The 19,512-nt window shown below is 48.0% G+C and overlaps 1 protein-coding gene across 2 annotated transcripts in view; it reads right to left on the bottom strand.

Annotated features, from left to right (window-relative positions):
* Positions 1-551: 551 nt before the first annotated feature.
* Positions 552-19,512, bottom strand: part of LOC128331901 (B-cell receptor CD22-like) — a 34,879-nt gene continuing 15,918 nt past the window's right edge. The window contains exons 1-7 of one of the 2 annotated variants that reach the window (XM_053265929.1): positions 18,196-18,286; positions 15,820-16,104; positions 10,408-10,683; positions 5,605-5,925; positions 4,972-5,085; positions 3,670-3,773; positions 552-2,415 (exon numbers count right to left, since the gene is read on the bottom strand). In XM_053265929.1, the coding sequence (XP_053121904.1) occupies positions 2,272-2,415; positions 3,670-3,773; positions 4,972-5,085; positions 5,605-5,925; positions 10,408-10,683; positions 15,820-16,104; positions 18,196-18,229 (1,278 nt within the window). In that variant the 5' untranslated portion in view covers positions 18,230-18,286 and the 3' untranslated portion in view covers positions 552-2,271. Of the gene's footprint in view, positions 2,416-3,669; positions 3,774-4,971; positions 5,086-5,604; positions 5,926-10,407; positions 10,684-15,819; positions 16,105-18,195; positions 18,287-19,512 lie in introns of those variants that run through there. The other variant, XM_053265928.1, reaches the window with a different exon arrangement.

Here is a 19,512-nt window from a genome sequence, read left to right as displayed (position 1 = left end):
TTAATTTGCACTGAAGCCTAGGGTTGTGTGATTCAGGGTGGGGTTAACAGCAGGGGACACTCTCTTGCCTCCTCCCTAATTGTGAAACAACACTATAAAGGGATGTCCTCGTGATTGGGACTAGGGTAGGAGAAGCCTCTTATTGGCCTGTGTACATTCTTGATATCTGACCATGTGTTAGATAAAGGCAAGGTCAGAGGGAGGGAGCTTGCTCATCGGTCAAGTCCCAGCTGGGCAGGATGAACATACCCACCCCAGCTGGTGCAAAATTAGTAGGAGGAACTCCTTCAAGCTTTAAAAGGGTAGAGGAACAAAGAAAAATAGGAAGCGGCATTATGCTGAGTCAGATCATTGGTCCATCTAGCCATGATTCATCAATATCATCTATAATGACTGGCGGAGGCAGATTAAGGCAGAGGAGGCATCTGCCTATGGCAGCAAAATTTGAGGAGCAGCAAATAAAAAAGTGGGGCACTCTTCCCTCTTCACCCCACCATCCTCCCTGCAGCCAGGCGCCGACACAGCGCCCCATCTCGCCGCCGGCAGCGGTGATATTTAGAGGCAAAGCGGTGGGGGGGCGGGACTTCCCCTTGCGCCCCCCCCGCAGTGGCAAAAGCCTGTTTGCCTATGGGCGGCAAAGAGGTTGATCTGCCCATGCTGACTGGTGGTGATTCTCTAAGGTTTCAGGCTGGAGTCTTTCCCAGTCCTACCAGGAAATGCTGCCAGGGATTGAATCTGGGACCTCCTGCGTGCAAAGCAGATGCTCTTCCGCTGAGCTACAGCCCCATCCTCAGAGATGGCATATGTGGGTCTCCCATCCAGGGAATGACTACACGAGACCTGCTTAGCTTCAGCAAAGTGGCCGTATCGGGTGCCCTTAGACCACACTCTGGGACGAACCGTGCCCAGAAATGGGTGGCCGCCAGTTTGGTTGCTCCACAGGAGAGTTCCCTTTTCTCCATTTGCCAGAAAAAGGAGTAATACAAAAGGGATTAGTTCTTCTTGACCACAAGAGCTGGCCAGCAGGTGATCCAGCAAAAAACATGCTAGACCAGGACGGAAGTCTGGGAGTGTGTGAACAGTGAGTAAACTCACACTTATAATTTGTAGGAAAACTTCACATATCCTGATGTTTGCTGCCATGTGGAAGGGCCCCAATGACAGAGGAGGGGACAAAAATGCCATATTTAGCCCAAGCCACATCCCGCCAAAGCCTGTGACCCACCCATCCATCCACTCACTGCTCAGCCTCCACAATCCAATCCCCGGCAGAGCGCAGGATCATTCCTGAAAGAACATAAGAAAAGCTATGCTGGATCAGGCCCAAGGCCTATCTAGTCCAGCATCCTGTTTCACACAGTGGCCCACCAGATGCCGCTGGAAGACACAGGCAGGAGTTGAGGGCATGCCTTCTCTCCTGCTATTGTTCCCCTGTAACTGGGATTTAGAGGCCTCTTGCTTCTGAAGCTGGAGGTGGCCCATAGCCCTCAGACTAGTGACCATGGATAGACTTGTCCTCCATGCATTTATCTAAGCCCTTCTTAAAGCCATCCAGGCTGGTAGCTGTCACCACATCTTGTGGCAGAGAATTCCATAGGTTTATTATGTGTTGTATGAAAAAGTACTTCCATTTGTAGGTCCTCAGTGTCTTGGCAATCAATTTCATGGGATGATCCCTTGTTATAGTGTTATGCGAGAGAGAGAGAAATTTCTCTCTCCACACCATGCATAATTTTATAGACCTGTATTGTGTCTCCCCTCAGTTGCCTCTTTTCTAAACTAAACAGCCCCAGATGTTGTAGCCTTGCCTCATCAGGAAGGTGCTCCAGGTCCTTGAACATCTTGGTTGCCCTCTTCTGCACCTTCACCAGTTCTGCAATGTCTTCTTCAGATACGGTGACCAGAACTGCATGCACTACTCCAGATGTGGCCGCAGCATAGATTTGTGTACGATCAAACTAAGAAAGGAGCAAAGGGCTACAGACAAACCACATGTTGGAGGGGGAAAGCAAATATTCTCAATTTCTTTTAAAGATGTTTTGCCCCATCTTTCTCTCCATCCCCTTACTTGGATAGTTTAATGTTTAATCATTTTAATTGAAATTTATTCACTTTTATTGAAAAAACCCCCTGCTGATTTCAATGGAAGATGCTCTCAGCCGTATTGCACTAACAGGCTCAAAGGGTTGCATGTCTCTGGCTTGGGCTAGCAAAGCAGTACCAGCACCCCCACCCCCCGCCATTGTATATTCTTCCTGCTCCTTGAACTCTTTATTTTGATGCTTTGTTGATGCGTGTAAACAGAAGCTCACTGTATGACACCTCCTCCTCCAGATTATGTCCATCCTCTGTTGCTGGTCCTGTGGGAGCTTTGGGCAAGCAGGAGGCAAGGTGGGCATAGGTGACGTCCGAGTCCTGGGAAAGCAGGAGAGGTGTGGAGGGTGACACTGAAGCAGGACCACACAACAACTCTGGCTCTCCAGCTGTTTTGGGATTACAATTCCCACCACCCCCAGCCACAGCGGCCATTATTCAGGGATGATGGGAGTTGCAGTCCAACATCTGCAGGAGGGCCCAGGTTGGAGAGTCCTGCACTCAAGCATGGATATTTCAAAATCCCTGAGTCTCCTTGACAGCATGTTAGCAAGCAACTTGGTGTAGCTTTCACCTCTTACCCTCAAGGATTCCACGAGGAGCCCACAAGGTTTAGCTTTCCCGACTAACACTTTTGGCAGCGTCACGCTCTGTGAATGTGTTATGAAAAACTACCCAAGCAAATGGCCATCGACACATCTCATAGTAGTGAATTCTAGAAGAACAATGATACACCATCTGGCACATCCTTTGTGGGGGCGGAATTGGGGCACTTGCCCCAAGCCCTATGCCATTACCCCACACCTGCCCAGGCCCCAGATCATTGCCCCTCCTCTCCTCTCCATCTATCGAACTGACTGAAAGCTGGGAGATGCTGACAAAGGGACGAGAGAAGCAGAGCACTGGCATCAGGGAGAAGTGTACTGATGGTACCCAGGGCTCTTGCTCTGTAGTGGGTGCGGGGCTCAGGGTAGGTGAGAAAATGCACTGGGCCCTGGTCAGGCCCTCTGATGCTGTCCACGTCCCTCACACAGATGCCAGTGTTAGAGGTGGGGCCAAAATATCTGTCTCCTTGGTATGCCCCTTCATCAGCCAGTTCACTAGGTACAAGCCTGGCCAGGAGAGACTGATGAAGGGGTGTGCGAAGAAGGCAGTCTGCTCTTGTTTCTGACTCTGGAATCGGTGTGAGTGGTGTGGCCAGCATCAGTGGGTGTGGCCAGGGCCCCATGCACATTCTCATTTGCTCTGGGCCTTCCACCCACTATGGAACAGCCCTGTATACCATAAATGCACTGGGGGGGATCTTTGAACTGCAGTCTTGAAGATTCCTTAGAGAAAGCTATCACATATTAATTGATTTAAACTAAAATAAGTCAGGGGTTCGTTCTCACTTGGGTCCCCAGATGTGGTTGGTCTTCAACTCCCATCATTCCCAGTGCTTGGCCATTGTTGCTGGAGATGATGGGAGTTGTAGTCTAACAACATCTGGGACCCAAGGCTGGAAATCCCTGAGATAAACCAAGTCCAGGCATGGATACAGCAAAAATCACACATAACATGAATCCATCTAGTTACCTTGGGAGGTAGAGTTGCTGTTGGGGTCGCCAATGTTCTAAGATAGTCCAGCTCTGCTTTCTGCTTGTTTTGTTGTGGATGAGATTCTTGCAGCTGTTTTGATGCTTTCAACAATAAAATAGGAAGAGATAAAAGAGGCCCAAGAATGAATGTGTGTTATGCTGTCATCTTGGTTATCTATTAGGGCGGTTCTCACAACCATTGATAGGGTAGGAGATGCCTCCTCCTACCCTCATTTGCCAATCCACACTCCTGTTTCCTCCACGCTCCCGTTTGCCCATCATTCATGAGTTAAAAATAAGGATGAGGCATTGACAGTAATGGGGTGCTAAGCAACAGCATCAGAGTGGGGGGGCTCCTCTGCCTACCTAATTAAAGACCTGGGTACAGCTGTAGGGATGTACGGACTGGTCCGGCGGTCTGGAGGTTCGGTCTGGAGGTTCGGGATCAAACCGAAGCCTGCCCCCACTGGTTCCATCCAGACTGGAATTGAACCTCCGGACAGGTCCGAAATTTTTTTAATTTTTTTAAAAAATATTTGAAATAGCTGTAGCCCCTTGGGGGGGGGCAGCGCTTCCTGTAGGCCACATGTGTGTGTGTGTGTGTGTCTGTGAAGGTTCCTCGTCCCCCCGCTGGCCTCTCAAATCACCGCCGCGGCCGGGTAAGTTGAGTATTTCCGGCTCTTTTGAGGCACGCGGTGGCCATTTTGGCTGCCGCTGCACATGCGTACATGGCCTCTGCAAGGCCTGGCATGGCCTCCGGCTTTGCAGAGGTCATTTGCGCATGCGTGGCGGCCATTCTGGAAAATGGCCCGAAGGGGCTATAAGTATTTAAAATGTTTTTTTTTTAAAAAAAAAATTAAAAAATTCACAGACCCCGCCCCGTCCCCCCCCCACAGACCGGACCAGGGGGTGGGGGTTGATGTGGGCTGGATAGAACTTGTACGGTCTGGTGCAAGTCCAGTCTGGACTTGAACCAAACTGGGCCAGCCGGTTCTGTGCACACCCCTATACAGCTGCTGGGTGGGAGGGAGTGTACTGGCCCCATTTTTTACTCACAGATGAATGGCAAATGGAGCATGTGCAGTTCCGAATTTAGGGTAGAAGGCATCTCCTACCCCAGTTCAGATCACATGAACCAGCATATTGTTTTGCCAAATCCAGCCCAGCTAGAGAGTCCGGTGTCCCAGCATGCCTCAGCCCTGGCAGTTCTCTTCTTGAAAGCAAAATGGAGCCACTGCCTCATTGCAACATCCTCTGGGGCTGTGAAAGGAAAGGAGGTGCCCCATGCCCCATCACATACCTCTCTTTTTCTTCTCCCTCCAACAATAGCAAGCGAGAGCCACCGTCAGGATCAGAAGTGGAATAGCCAGCCATGCGTATACCAGCGGTTGCATAGATGAACCTTGCACTAAAACTGAGAAGAGCAAAGTAAAAGAGTGGAATTGGGTGTTATTTAACTTCTCTTAACATAGCCTCTTAAAGATGCGTGGCAGGTAGGTGATGGTGAAGACAAGCCCTAAAATACCTTTTTCAAAAACTCTGCCTTTAAAATAGCTTTAAAGAGCACATCCTCATCTTCTTTCATCCCCTACCTGCCAAATAACCCTCCTTCTCCGTTTCTCCCCATCCATTCCTTTCTCATGCAAACTGCCCATGTAAAAGCACCTGTAGATTCTGCTCCCAGCTGACCATAAAAAATCTCAGGAGGAGAAAGAGATGGCATTTACATGCCAATGAGGAAAACCACATGCTTTTATCCATGTGGTTGATAAAATATTATTATTCTGTGGCCCACACAGCCATACCCTCTTAAATGATTAAAAAAAATAACATAGACAAGAGGTGCGGAGGTTTGGGGAGATTCGGAGGTTCTGGGAGATTCTCCCACTGCTAGAGCTGACCACTAGGTGTCCTCCCCTCCCAGATGGCTCACCTGTGATGTTCACCTTCTGGCTCCAGGGGGAAGAGATCCATCGGCCATCCATTTCTTCCTCATAGCTACAAGTAAATTCCCCATTGTGGCTGGGCTTGGCCTGCTGAATACTGACAGAGGAGTTTGGAGAGGCATCCCTTGGTTCTCCTTGGCTCCTCAGAGACCCTCCACTGCTGGAGGAGATCTCATCCCCATCCTTGTTGAAATGGAATCTTCTCTCTTTGTTGCTCCCATTGGCCAAGCAAGTGATGAGCAGAGGATCCCCTTCTTTCACCTCTCCGGACGGAGGATCCACTTCCAGCAGTGGGGCAGGAGGCGGATCTGGAGGAGTCACCCACAAAGGAGAGGGGATCAGCAGGGGAGTGTGGAATGGCTCATTGTCTTTAAGTTTGTAATCAACTGGGGTTTGATCAGGAAGACTAATCAATAGAGAGCTATGGGTCTGGGAGATGCATGGGTGGGCAGTGGGGTCTCAAAATGGGGCTCCCAACTATCAGATTTGGACATTTTACTTCCTGGACCACCAGTGCTCCTTTCCCGTCCAAGTTGGTAAGACTCCATTCTGTGCTCTGAGGGTGCCATCTAGGCCGCAGGACCAGTCAGCCTGGACATTCTGTCACCTGACCTAGAGGGCCAATCCTGGAACAACAGCTTTGAAAAAGAGCTCTCCCCTTCACAGTTTGTTCCCAAAATGGAAAGATCTGTTCCAAAAGCAATGTTACCTTAACATTTGGAAGACTTGTCACCAAACTCTCCCCCACCCACCCCAATACACCTTCTTGTGAGGAACTTATTATCCAGCTCCGCGGAAGCCCATTCTGACACATTAGACATATTACAGGACTTATGCATTGTATACAATGCATATATTTATAGATCTTAATTTCCCACCCCTTACAAATGCACTATATATCTAAGTTGGTTTTGTGTTTGACCTGTGAAACAAGGGCCATGTGTTGTGTCCCAGTTAGTTTGCCAATCGTCAAGAAGCTGTGTGAATCCTTTGGGGCTTGCACATAGTCTTCTTCTTTTCTTTTCTTTGGTAAATGCACTCTGGCCCAAACCTGTGGGCTTGTGGTGAAATGTATATATACAGAAAGAATGCTTATTTATCAGCCCACCTCCCCCAAAACCTCATTCAGTCCAGGATCCAAAATTACCTAGCTGCCAGACTGGAAAGGATCTAAGTAGTCAGTTTTATCCAGTGCTGCCTAGAGCGGAGACATCACCATACCCTTCAATGCCTTGCCCAAGAGCAGGAGGTTGGAAATATAGCAAGTATCTAGCCAGGTTCACTTGCAGTGCATTGTTAGAGATGGAGTTCCAGTGCATCAACCTTTTGCACCAACTATCCTAATGACCACTAGGGGCCCTGGGAGTAGAGGTAGTTAGTGAGGGTCTCCTTACCTGTCCCTGCTTGCCTCTACTCTATGACCCCTGCTTGGACTCCTCAAGTACTTCATGTGGTGAGTCAGTCCTCTTCCTTTCCTCCTAGACAGAGGATGGAAACAGCTCTCTCTCTCCCTAACTATTCATTACGTAGCTGATTGATAGGACTAGGTCTTTCCTATATCAAATGTACTTCACCAATAAATCTATTTAGTTGAGATTGTACAACAATCTCCATGCACGTTCTTTAAATAACTGCAACAACTAAACTCAGCAGTCTGCTCTGTAACTGGAGGGAGCAGCTGTCTTTTGGCGTTTTGCTAAATAATTACAAACCCCAACATGCATATGATTGGTGCTGAGTTGGGGGAGCAGAAGTTCAAGGAAGGTCATGTTGGAAGTGAAGGACTATGCACAGTCTCATGTCTCAATGACCGAGGAGGACAGATTAGTGAGTCAGAGGGCTAGAGGGGTCAGGACATTGATCATCCCTTCTCTACTGCTCTGACACTATCCCTTTGAAATGTAGATCGCTACTCTCAGGGACTTCCTTCCTTGCCACTTCCTCTCCCTCTTTCCCTTTCTTCTCCCTTGCAATACACACGCTCCTCTCTCCCTGCACCATGTGTTCAGTGATGCAGAAACCATCCCTCTGCATCCAGCTAGCTAGCTAGATTAGAGATCCTATCTCTCCATTTTCCTATCTAAAATGGAGTTCACCAATAAAGACTCCTTATATTGATTTGAAACTATGAACTGGCTTCAAGTTTATTTTACTCTCAGCATACACACATGCCTACGCAGACTCCGCTGTGTTTTGCCTCAGTGCACTCTGCTGTAATAGAAGGGTATCTCTTACCAGAGAGAATTCCCAATCGGTCTTGATCAACTACCATGTCTAGATGGTACAGTGTTCCTTTTAACAGGGATTTCCAGATACTGTTGACTTCAAGTCCCATCATTGCTCTTTGGACAGGGGCACAATTTCAGTGCTTGCCCTAGGCGCTATTTTCCCTAGATATGCCTCTGCCCAGCTCCACCCCTCCCATACTCCAACGGGCCACCGGGGAGAGGGGGGAACATGGACACTCTCTCCCCTAGCTATGCCCCTGAGTCAGAGTTAGCTGAGCGTGGATGCTTTGAGAGGAAGAGTCCTGGAGACGGTCAAGAAGGAAGAGTTGAAGAAGAGAGCCCAAGAGATCAGTATGGAAGGTGGAGTCTGGAGAGAGACTACAGATCTGAAGAACTGCTGGCACAGCTGAAATCACTCAGAAGGAAAAGAACAGAAACTGAGGCTGAATGAAAGACAAGCCATAGTTGCTAAAGGTGTTCATCATGGACTCTGAGTTAGGACTCAGTCAGAAAGCCGGGTCTCACGATCCGTGAGACCCGGTTTTGCAGGGTGAGTGGGGAGGGAGCCCTGGGCAGCCGGATCGGCCGCCCACACAATTTCCGGCTCCGTGACGGAGCCGGCAGGAGCCCCCGCAAGCTCAGGCATGCCCTGCGCGAGCATGGCTGGTGCAAAGAGGTTCTTTGCCTGGAGCAAGGGGGTTTATGGCTGGTGCAAAGAGGTTCTTTGCCTGGAGCAAGGGGGTTTAAGCTGGAGAAGCCGAGGGAGACGGTGGGACCAAGATGGACCCTCCAAGGCAAATGGGGAGAAGTTCCATTCCTGTCCTGATAGTTCCCATGATGTTAGATAAAAAGGTCTTGGAACAGAACATATCAATCAAGGGGGCTATTCTCATGATCTGCAAAAACCAGGCTAGGAGAGCCTAGCCTGATTTTTGCAGATCGTAAGAACCACCGGGCCTGGCTGCGAGCCCAGTGGTTCTAGAGCGGGGAACCCGCTTAAGAACCCCTGCCCGAAAGCCAGGTTTCCGGAGTGAGCACTCTGCAAACTTTGTTTTCTAGATGGTGAGTAGCCACGCTGTGGCTTTGCACCGTGCCTACTCATGAGGAGACCCCTGGAGGGGAGGCGAAAAGCTGCCTCCTGGCTCCGGGGGTCTTGCCAGCATGCCCTGCGCACTTGCTGAGACACAGGTGGAGCTGCTTTCCGGGGATGGCATCTCCTGTCCAGATTCCACAAGTGGGTACGTGGAGGATTAATGTCCACCATCTTGTGGAGACAGTTGCGACATGACTGGAGAAGATGGGGGATGGATGAGGTCCAGCTGCCTTTAGTTCTTGAAAAAGTCTCTGAGGGAAGGTAGGATGCCTCCTAATCTTAAGGAGGCGATTATTAGACCGCTTCTGAAGAAGCCTACCTTGGATCCCTCAGAGCTGAGTAACTACGGGCCTGTCTCCAACCTTCCGTGGGTGGGCAAGGTAATTGAGAGGGTGGTGGCCTTCCACCTCCAGACAGTCTTGGAGGAAACTGATTATCTTGACCCATTTCAAACTGGCTTACAGGCTGGCTATGGGGTGGAGAGTGCCTTGGTCGGCCTGATGGATGATCTCCCATTGGAAATGGACAGAGGAAGTGTGACTCTGTTGTTCCTTTTGGATCTCTCGGCGGCTTTCGATACTATCGACCATAGTATCCTTCTGGAGCGCCTGAGCGGGTTGGGGGTGAGAGGCACTGCTCTGCAGTGGTTCTGCTCCTACCTCTCGGGCAGGTTCCAGATGGTGTCCCTTGGAGACTGCTGTTCTTCAAAATCTGAACTTTTGTATGGTGTACCTCAGGACTCCATATTGTCTCCGGTGTTGTTTAACATCCATATGAAACTGCTGGGAGAGATTATTAGGAGATTTTGTGCAGGGTGCTATCAGTATGCTGATGACACCCAAATCTACTTCTGCATCATCAGGAGAGGGCATAACCTCCTTGAATTCCTGCCTGGAGTCTGTGATGGGCTGGATGAGGGATATCAAACGGAGACTGAATCCAGATAAGACGGAGGTACTGATTGTGCCGGGTCGGAACTTGAGAGATGATTTTGATCTGCCTGTTCTGGATGAGGTCACAATTTCCCAGAAGGAACAGGTACACAGTCTAGGGGTGCTTCTGGATCCAAGCCTCTCCCTGGTCTCCCGGGTTGAGGCGGTAGCCTGAAGTGCCTTCTATCAGTTCGGTTGGGGGGCAATTTCGGTGTTTGGGGGGGCAATTTCAAAAGATTTGAGCCAATGTTCTAGGGTGAGCAGACTGCGTTCTTCTCTGAAGTGAAATGTGATCCTGCCAAGACCAAGGGAAGAGTGTGTGTGTGTGTGTGTGTGTGTGTGTGTGTGTGTGTGTGAGTTTAGGCAGCTCAAGCATAGCTGATATGATAAAGAATCTGCTCAGGTTTCATCAGAGTCCTTGAATCATCATCCTAATTCTGCCTATCAAGCACACTCCTCCCACCCCCCAAAATATCTCAGCCTCCCACTTGCTCACCCAACAGGCTTACTGGAACAACAACAACAACAAAGCCTCACCCATCACTTTAACATGGAGGACGTTGCTTTCCCAGGAGCGGATCTGTTGTCCAGATTCCACACCGATGTAGCTGCAGGAGTACCTTCCACCATCTTGGGGAGACAGGCGACGGGTGAGCAAAGAGTGTGAGGTACTGATGAGATGCCAATCCTTGAAAAAGAGGCTTAATGACACATAATGCTTATTGGGAGCTGAGCAGGTGAGGTTTATGGATTCCCCACTGATGTAGATATTTTGGTTTGGCATCACGGAGAAGACTGGAGAAGGAAGATAGTCTGAGAAGAAGCAAAAACAAAGAACACAGGAGGGAGGTGAGGGCATACATCTTTGTAGGAGAAGGTGCTGAACACCTGTATCTCTCAGGATTGTGGAGCAGAGCTGCATGACAGGTTGCTTCCTCATTAAACTCTTCTAGTGATGCTGAGGCATCTCTGTTCCCCAGTCAATGGGAAGCAAAATTGGAGCTGCGGTTCAAGACAGCACCTAATACTGCGTTCACTCATTCAAAATATTTACATCCTTACCCCTGGATTGCAGTACTGCTCGAGGTGGCTCACACAAATAGCAAAATACTCAAACAGATAAAACAATATAAAATGAAACAAATTAACTCAGGCCAAGACCCAGTTGAAACCATTTTTAAAAAATGGCCGCCAAAAATAAAATGGCCACCTTCCATGCGCAAATGGGTTCTGCGAGGCATGCACCATGCCAGGCCTCGCAGAGGCCATTTGCTCATGTGTGGTGGCCTCTAAAATGGCTGCCATGCCAATTTATGGACACCCGACTCCAAACCCTCGAACCTTGAACCCCCAGACCGGTTTTACAGATCCCTAGTATCTAGCCAGGTTCACTTGCAGTGCATTGTTGGAGATAGAGTTCCAGTGCATCAACCTTTTGCTCCAACTATCCTAATGACCACTAGGGGCATTGGGACTAGGGGTAGTTAGTGAGGGTCTCCTTACCTGTCCCTGTTTGCCTCTACTCTATGACCCCTGCTTGGATTCCTCAGGTCCTTCCTGAGTCCTCTTCCTTTCGTCCTAGACAGAGGATGGAAAAATCTCTCTCTCCCTACCTATTCATTATGTAGCTGATAGGACTAGGTCTTTCCTATCTCAGATGTACTTCACCAATAAATCTATTTAGTTGAGATTGTACAACAATCTCCATGCACGTTCTTTAAATAACTGCAACAATTAAACTCAGCAGTCTGCTCTGTAACTGGAGTGGGTAGCTTCCTTTTGGTGGTTTGCTAAACAATTACAAACCCCAACATGCATATGATTGGTGCTGAGTTGGGGGTCAGAAGTTCAAGGAAGGTCAGAAGTGGAGACAGTCCTAAAAGCTCTGAAAGGCTCTGCTAACAAGTGAACACATTCTGTTCCCAGGGCTGCCTGAGATGGGGTGTGGGCAGCTCCACCCCTGGGCTTCTAGGACCTCAACCCTGCAGCACAGCCACAGAAATTCTTCAAGACATACCTGCAGTACAGGTTGCTTCCATGTTTGGGTCCTTTAGTGATGCTGGGGCGTTTCTGTCCCCAAGTCAGCGTGGAGGGAAATTACAATTTTGGTTCTAGCTCAGTTAGGGAGGATTTCAGTAAGCTTGTGCATTTTGATTCGGGTACAAAATGTTTTGTGCCTGAAAATGGCAATTTTGGAGGTTTTGTAACCAAAACAAAATCAAGAATTTAAAAAACAGATTTTTGTTTCCAAATTGAAATGACTGTGTTTTGTACAGAATGCTTTGTTCTTTGGGAAAGCATTGCAATTCAAATTGACTTCTCTGACACTCTCTACTCCAGCTGAGGCACTGAGTGATTAGCAGAAGATAAGATATGCAAAAACTGTTGAGCATGAATAGTTTAGTTAAGTGTTGTATTCAGTGTGATTGAAATGCAAACTGACCTTGCAAAGGGATTTGGAAGACAGCATTTTGAGACAGAAATACCCCAATATCTTTGGGAACTCAATGCAATTCCAAAGCTCTTGCTAAAAGCCATAGTATAAATTGTGTGGAGAAGTTTTTCAAGAAGCTGTTTAGGAAAGTTCAGAAATTACACAGGTGATTCTTTCCAAATGTTTAGAAAGAAACTCTTGACTTGTTCAGGGCTCTTTTGAAGAGCTATTTTGTTTCCCCCCCTGATTTTTATGAGTTATATTGGTGTCTAAGTTTTGATGCCCAAGTTGAGCAGTCTAATGTAATTTAGGCCACAATGTAATTTGGTGGGACATGATGTCTAAGCCAGGCGTTCACAACTTTTGCCATTGTAGGGACAGGTCATCCACATGGGACTACAGGAGACAAAAGGAGGGGGGTGGGGAATATCCCTGTCAATCTACTGACATCCCCAGGAATCTTAGTAGCTTCTCTCTTTCTTGTAACCATGATCCATGGTTTTGCACTTTCTTATGCAGTGATGATAAATTTCAACAATTCTGAATAGTAGGCTGATTTGTTTGGGCTACAGCTCACTCCAGTTCAGTTAAATGAACATTTGAAGCTGTTCCATAGTACCAAGGCAGTTTTATTATATTTTTTTTACATTTTATATCCTGCTATTCCTCCAAGGAGCCCAGAGCAGTGTACTACATACTTAGGTTTCTCCTCACAACAACCCTGTGAAGTAGGTTAGGCTGAGAGAAGTGAATGGCCCAGAGTCACCCAGGTAGTATCATGGCTGAATGGGGATTTGAACTTGGGTCTCCCCGGTTCTAGTCAGGCACTCTAACCACTACACCACGTTGGCTCATTGGTCTATCTTGCTATCTCAAATGACATGTGGTCACAGTTCCATGGGGAGGGAGTGTTTTTATTGAAAGATTGCTTGAATCCACAAATGGGTTGTGCTGCTGTGTGCCACAGGGACAGGCTCCCACCCGCTGCAAAATTCTCAAATAACTGTGCCAAAAAATTGTCATTGTTGTTCATTATTCTCTTCACTCTTTCAACTTGTTTATGTGGGGCTTCAGGGGCAAAACAGTGGGTTGGGTGGCAGTGCCCCAAGGGTGGTGCACCCAGATTACAAATAGGGCAAAGGGCTAATTTCTTAGGAATTTTTGAGGTTTTCGCATCTTTAAGATTTTTCCCCATAGGGAAAAATGGAGGTTTTAGCAGCCCCATAACTCCACCTGGAGGGCACTGGGATGGCCCGAAGCGAGTGGTGGTGTAGTGCACAGAGGGTGCCAACCAACCCCCTGGATTGCTAACTCATTGGAGTACTGGGCTTTGTTATTTCTGAGGTGTTGAGTTTAGATTCTCTGGTAGCAAATGAGATTTTTAATGAAAAGCCATGAATCCACTCTCATATGCTATTAGAGAATCTACTCTCAGAACACCTCTAGAACAACAAAACCCTGTACTACATGGGTTGGCAAACCATGTGGGTGGTTGGCACCCTATGTGCACTACACCACCACTTGCTCTGGGCCACCCCAAGTGCCCCACAAGTGGAGTTATGGGACTGCAGAAACCTCCATTATACCCTACAAGGAAAATCTGAAAGACACGTAACTTCATTAATTCTTTAAAAATCAGCCCTTTGCCAAATTCCTCTGAAAAAATTGTGGTAGCTTCCTTGCACCAACTGGGCACTACCACCAACCACACTCCACTCTGGGCCACCCTCCCCCCCCCACATGAAGCTATACTTTTCCTGAAACCTCCACCATACTCTATGGAGAAAATCTGAAAGACGCACAAACTTCAAAAATTAACCATAAACCAGCAGTTTGCCCAATTCCTTTGAAATTTTTGTGGTAGCTTCCACTCATTGGGCATTATAACCTCCACCCAATCTTTTGACCACATGACCCATTTAAAAATCTGAATTAATTCAGATTCTGATTTGGATTAATTCGGATACAAAACAAAACGGGTGATTCGGAAGGCTTAATTTTGGACAAATACAAAATGGGGTTGATTTGGAATTGGTACAAATCAAAACAGAAAAAATACAAAATGCACAACCCTAGATTTTAGGTTCCCTTGCAGGGCTCAACTGATATGGAGTTGGGGGAGTGGAAGGCACAGGGATTTCAGAGCTGGTGGGGGCTAGTTTCAAAAGGTCTGAGAACTGCTGCTCTTGGGGGGAACATACTGAATTCCTAGGGCTGCCTGGGGGGTGCTCAAAGGTGGGCAGACATACCTGGAGTACAGGTTGCTTCCATGTTTGGGTCCTTTAGTGATGCTGGGGCATTTCTGTCCCCAAGTCAGCGGGGAGGGAAATGACAATTTTGATTCTAGCTCAGTTAGGGAGGATTTCAGGTTCCCTTGCAGGGCTCAACTGATATGGAGTTGGGGGAGTGGAAGGCACAGGGATTTCAGAGCTGGTGGGGGCTAGTTTCAAAAGGTCTGAGAACTGCTGCTCTTGGGGGGAACATACTGAATTCCTAGGGCTGCCTGGGGGGTGCTCAAAGGTGGGCAGACATACCTGGAGTACAGGTTGCTTCCATGTTTGGGTCCTTTAGTGATGCTGGGGCATTTCTGTCCCCAAGTCAGCGGGGAGGGAAATGACAATTTTGATTCTAGCTCAGTTAGGGAGGATTTCAGGTTCCCTTGCAGGGCTCAACTGATATGGAGTTGGGGGGGTGGAAGGTACAGGGATTTCAGAGCTGGTGGGGGCTAGTTTCAAAAGGTCTGAGAACTGCTGCTCTGGGGGGAACATACTGAATTCCTAGGGTTGCCTGGGGGGTGCTCGGAGGTGGGCAGTGGTCACCCAGAGCCCCACACTGCAGAATGGCAACCGAAAATCTTTAATTTCTTGGGAATTCTCTTTGGTGAGTGAATCCCTTTTTCATTATAGTGGAGTGCACAGGCACAACACAGCGGAATTTACTTAGGCATGTGTGTATGCTGAGAGTAAAGTAACTTGGAGCCAATTCATTGTTTCAAATCAATATATAAGGCATTTATTAAGGAACTCCATTCTAGATAGGAAAATGAGGAGTTGGGATATCTAATCTATCTATCTAGCTGGATGCAGGTGGATTCTTCATCTTCTCTGCACACATGGTGCAGGGAGAGGAGCTTGCCATGTTGCGAGGTAGAAGGACAGGAAGAGAAGAGAGGGAGGAAGTGAGTTGCTGGAAGGAAGTCCCTGAGATTAGCAATCTACATTCCAAAGGGGTAGTGTCAGAGCAGTAGAGAAGGGATGACCAATGTCTTGACCCTCTAGCCCTCTGACTCACTAGTCTGTCCCCCACTGTCTGAGACAAGAGACAGCGCAAAGTCCTTAACTTCCAACATAATTTCCCATAGGGCTTGAATCATACTAATTCATCATGGGGACCCCCACAAACTATTGTTGTTCTGGGTCCCACAGGAGCTCAAGACAGGCCCCTTCTCCAACTCCAGTGACAGCTCAGCCTCCCAGTTGTTCATCCAAGTGGTATATGGGGTGGGGGGACCTCACCTCTCACTGAAACATTGATGGAATTTGTTTCTTGGGCGGGGATCTCCTGTCCAGATTCCATAACCCAGTATCTGCAGGAGTACCATCCAGTATCTTGTGGATTTAGGCTCAGGGTGACTTTGAAGGTTGAAGTACTGATGAGCGACAGCTGCTTTGCGTCCTTGAACAAGAAGATCTTTGACACACTACGCTGATCAGGAGCTGAACATGTGATGTCTATGGATTCCCCTCGGATATAGAAGACTCGCTTTGGGGTGATGGAGAAGACAGGAGGAGGAGGACGATCTGAGAAGCAAGCACAGAGAAAGGCGGGTTAGATCAGGCAAACCATTCTTGGCCAAAGTGTGGAGCGCCTCTTTCTTTCTACCAGGAAAACTTTGCTTCCCAGTCAGGGCATTGCTCTTCTGTGTTGGGTGGGAATGGAAATCAGAGCTTTGGTGCCAGCCAGCACTTCAGTTAGTGCTTTAGATCCCTGGAAACCCTGCAATGTCAATCTCCAGAGGAGAAGAAATGAGGCACTTCCCAATTGCCCTACTCAAGATCCCATGATGTTCCAGCTAGCTGTGCTCCCTGACTACAACTACAAATATTTATGCACCACTTTTCAACAAACATTCTGAAAGCAGTTTACATCCACTTTTCCACAGTGGCCCACTTGTTGCCTGCCTCTGGGAAGCCCACAGGCAAGAGCTGCGTTGCTCCCTTGCAACTGATATTTAGAGGCATCTCGCCTCTGAGGCTGGAGGTGGCCTATAGCCACCGGACTAGTAGCCCTTGATAGACCAGTTCTCCATGACTTTGTCTAAGCCCCTTTTAAAACCATCCAAGTCTGTGGTTATCACCACATCCCATGGCGGAGAATTCCATTGGTTAATTATGTGCTGTGTGGGAAAGTACTTCCTTTTGTCATTTCACAACCTTCAGTTTCATGGGATGACCTCTGGTTCTAGTATTCTGAGAGAGGACAATTCCCTGTCCCCACTCTTTCTACCCCCTGCACAGTTTTATACACCTCTATCATGTCTCCTTGTAGTATTTGTTTTATTTATTTATTTTATAAATATTCAAAAATATTTATAATATTTGAATAAAATATTCAAAATATTTTATTCAAAATAAAATATTCATTAATTTTATTTATTCATTACATTTCTATACCTCTCCATCCAAACGGCTCTTGGCGGTGCACAACAATAAAAATGACACCCACAAATCAATCCTTTTAAAAGCAATCATTACAGAACAATGTAAAAACAGCATAAAACCATTAACAATTAAAACATTTAAAACAGTTTAGAAACCCTGGAAGGCTCGGCCAATGAATTCAAGCTACAGATTTCTGTTGAGAGCGCAATCCACAGCCCAGGAGCAGCTACAGAGGAGGCCTACCTCTGAGTCACCACCAGACGTACCAGTGGTAACTGGAGACGGACCTCCTCAGACGACCTCGACATGCGATGGGAATCATGCAGAAGAAGGCGCTCTCAAAGATAACCCAGACCTAAGCCATTCAGGGCTTTAAAAATAATAACCAGCACTTTGTATTTTGCCCAGAAACATATCGGCAGCCAGGGCAACTGTTTTAAGACAGGCATAATATGGTCTCTCCAGGTTACCCCAGAGACCAATCTGGCTGCCGCATTTTGAACTAACTGAGGTTTCTGAACTTCGTACAAAGGCAGCCCCACGTAGAGCACATTGCAATAGCCAAGTCAGGAGTTTACCAGCTGATGCACCACTGTTTTGAGGTTGTCCTCTTCAAGGAATGGATGCAGCTGTTGAATCAGCCGAAGCTGGTAGAAAGTACTCCTGGCCATGGCCTCCACCTGAGATTCCAGGGTGAGGCCTGGGTTCAGGAGTACCCCCAAGCTGCGTACCTTTTCTTTCTGGGGGCGTGTAACCCTGTCCAGTACAGGAAGATCTAACTCATCCCTCAAATTCTGAACCTCTACAATGAGCACCTCCATCTTGCTTGGATTCAGTTTCAATATGCTATCCTTCATCCAGCCCATTACTGTCAGCAGCTGGTCCACCCAGCGCTGGAGTCTAGCTGGCAACGTGCAAAGCAGGGAATAGAGCAGGGCACGGCAGGAAAACAGGGTTCAAGGCAGGAAGTCAGTCTGGGTCGCAGAGGCCAAGACACACGTTTGGAAGCTCCTCAGCTCAGGCTGGGGGCTGGTAGACGCTCCACGAATGACATGTGTTGTATCCAGTGCTTGGCTGCAGACCTGATTTATAGCCAGGCTTGATGGCTCTCAGCTGGCATGGATTCAGGATCTATCAGCCCTATTAAGGAGATGTTTACTCCTTCTGATAGTCTCCAGCTGGTGCTGGCATCTTGTAATTTGCCTTTGTAGTGGGGTCAGGGGGGCTCACCGTTTAACTCAGGGTCCTGCTCTCCACTCCCCATCTCTGCTGCCTCTGACTGCTCTGCTTGTCCTGGAACTGCAACCAGTCCTGCTTCAACTGTTTCTTGTGGACCGACAGACGGGCTCTGCCCTTCAAGTACCCCTGCGTTGGCTGGAGGACGGACAGCATCCTCTTCTCCTTCGCTATCTGAGGACAGGGGCATGACAATTACTGCCTGTAGGCAGGCATTTAGAGAATCAATGCCATTTCCTGATGATGAAGATGAAAAGGAGGAGTAGGTTTGGGTGTCATCAGAATACTGATAGCACCCAGCACCAAATCCCCTGATGACCTCACCCAGTGGTTTTATGTAGATATTAAAAAGCATTGGTGACAGAACGGAGTCCCGAAGGACTCCATATAACAGCTCCTGTTTTGAGAAGCAATGGTCACCAAGCTACATCATCTGGAATCTACCTGAGAGGTAGGAGTGGAATCATTGCAAAGCAGTGCCCCCATCCCCAACTCTCCCCAGGCAATCCAGAAGGATACCTTGGGCGAGGGTATTGAATGCCACCGAGAGAGCCAAAAGAATCAGCAGAGTCATACTCCCTCTGTTGATTCTCCAGTAAAGGTCAGCCACCAGGCCAATCAAGGCTGTCTCAACCGTAAATCCAGCTTGAAATGGGTCTAGATAATCAGTTTCCTCCAAAACTGCCTGGAGCTGGTCAGCCACCACCCTCTCAATCACCTTGCTCAACCAAGGGAGATTGGAGACTAGCCTACAACCATCCATCGTTAATGGGTCCAGGGAAGGCTTCTTAAGAATCAGTCTAACCATTGCCTCTTTCAGACAAGGAGGCACCCTACCCTACCTCAGTGATGCATTTATGATGTTAATTAGGCCACCTCCAATAATATCCTTGCTAGATAGAAGCAGCCAAGTCAGGCAAGGGTCCAGAGAACAAGTGGCAGGCCACACTACCCAAGCAGCTTGTCCACATCCTCAGGAATCACAGATTGAAACTGATCCAATTTAACACTGCAAGAGGGATTGCTGGACACCCCCTTCATAGACTTAGCCATCCTCACAAGAACCTGTCCCCTTATCCCATGACTGCTATGTTTATTCAAGAGTCTTTGGTGGGGAACTCTGTCAAAAGCTTTTTGGAACTCCAAGTACACTTTGTTAGCCGGATCCCCTTTATCCACCTGCCTGTTGTTGACACTCTCAGAGAACTCCAAAAGATTAGTGAGGCAAGACTGGCCCTTGCAGAAGCCATACTGCATCGGATCAAACAATGGTCACTGTTTCTCAGTGGTTCTGCAACTCTGTCATCTTGC

This window comes from Hemicordylus capensis, chromosome 6 (assembly GCF_027244095.1).
Source record: "Hemicordylus capensis ecotype Gifberg chromosome 6, rHemCap1.1.pri, whole genome shotgun sequence".
Lineage (NCBI taxonomy): Eukaryota > Metazoa > Chordata > Lepidosauria > Squamata > Cordylidae > Hemicordylus > Hemicordylus capensis.
Note: the sequence above shows the minus strand (reverse complement) of the source record. Positions and strands in the feature narration are given on the sequence as shown.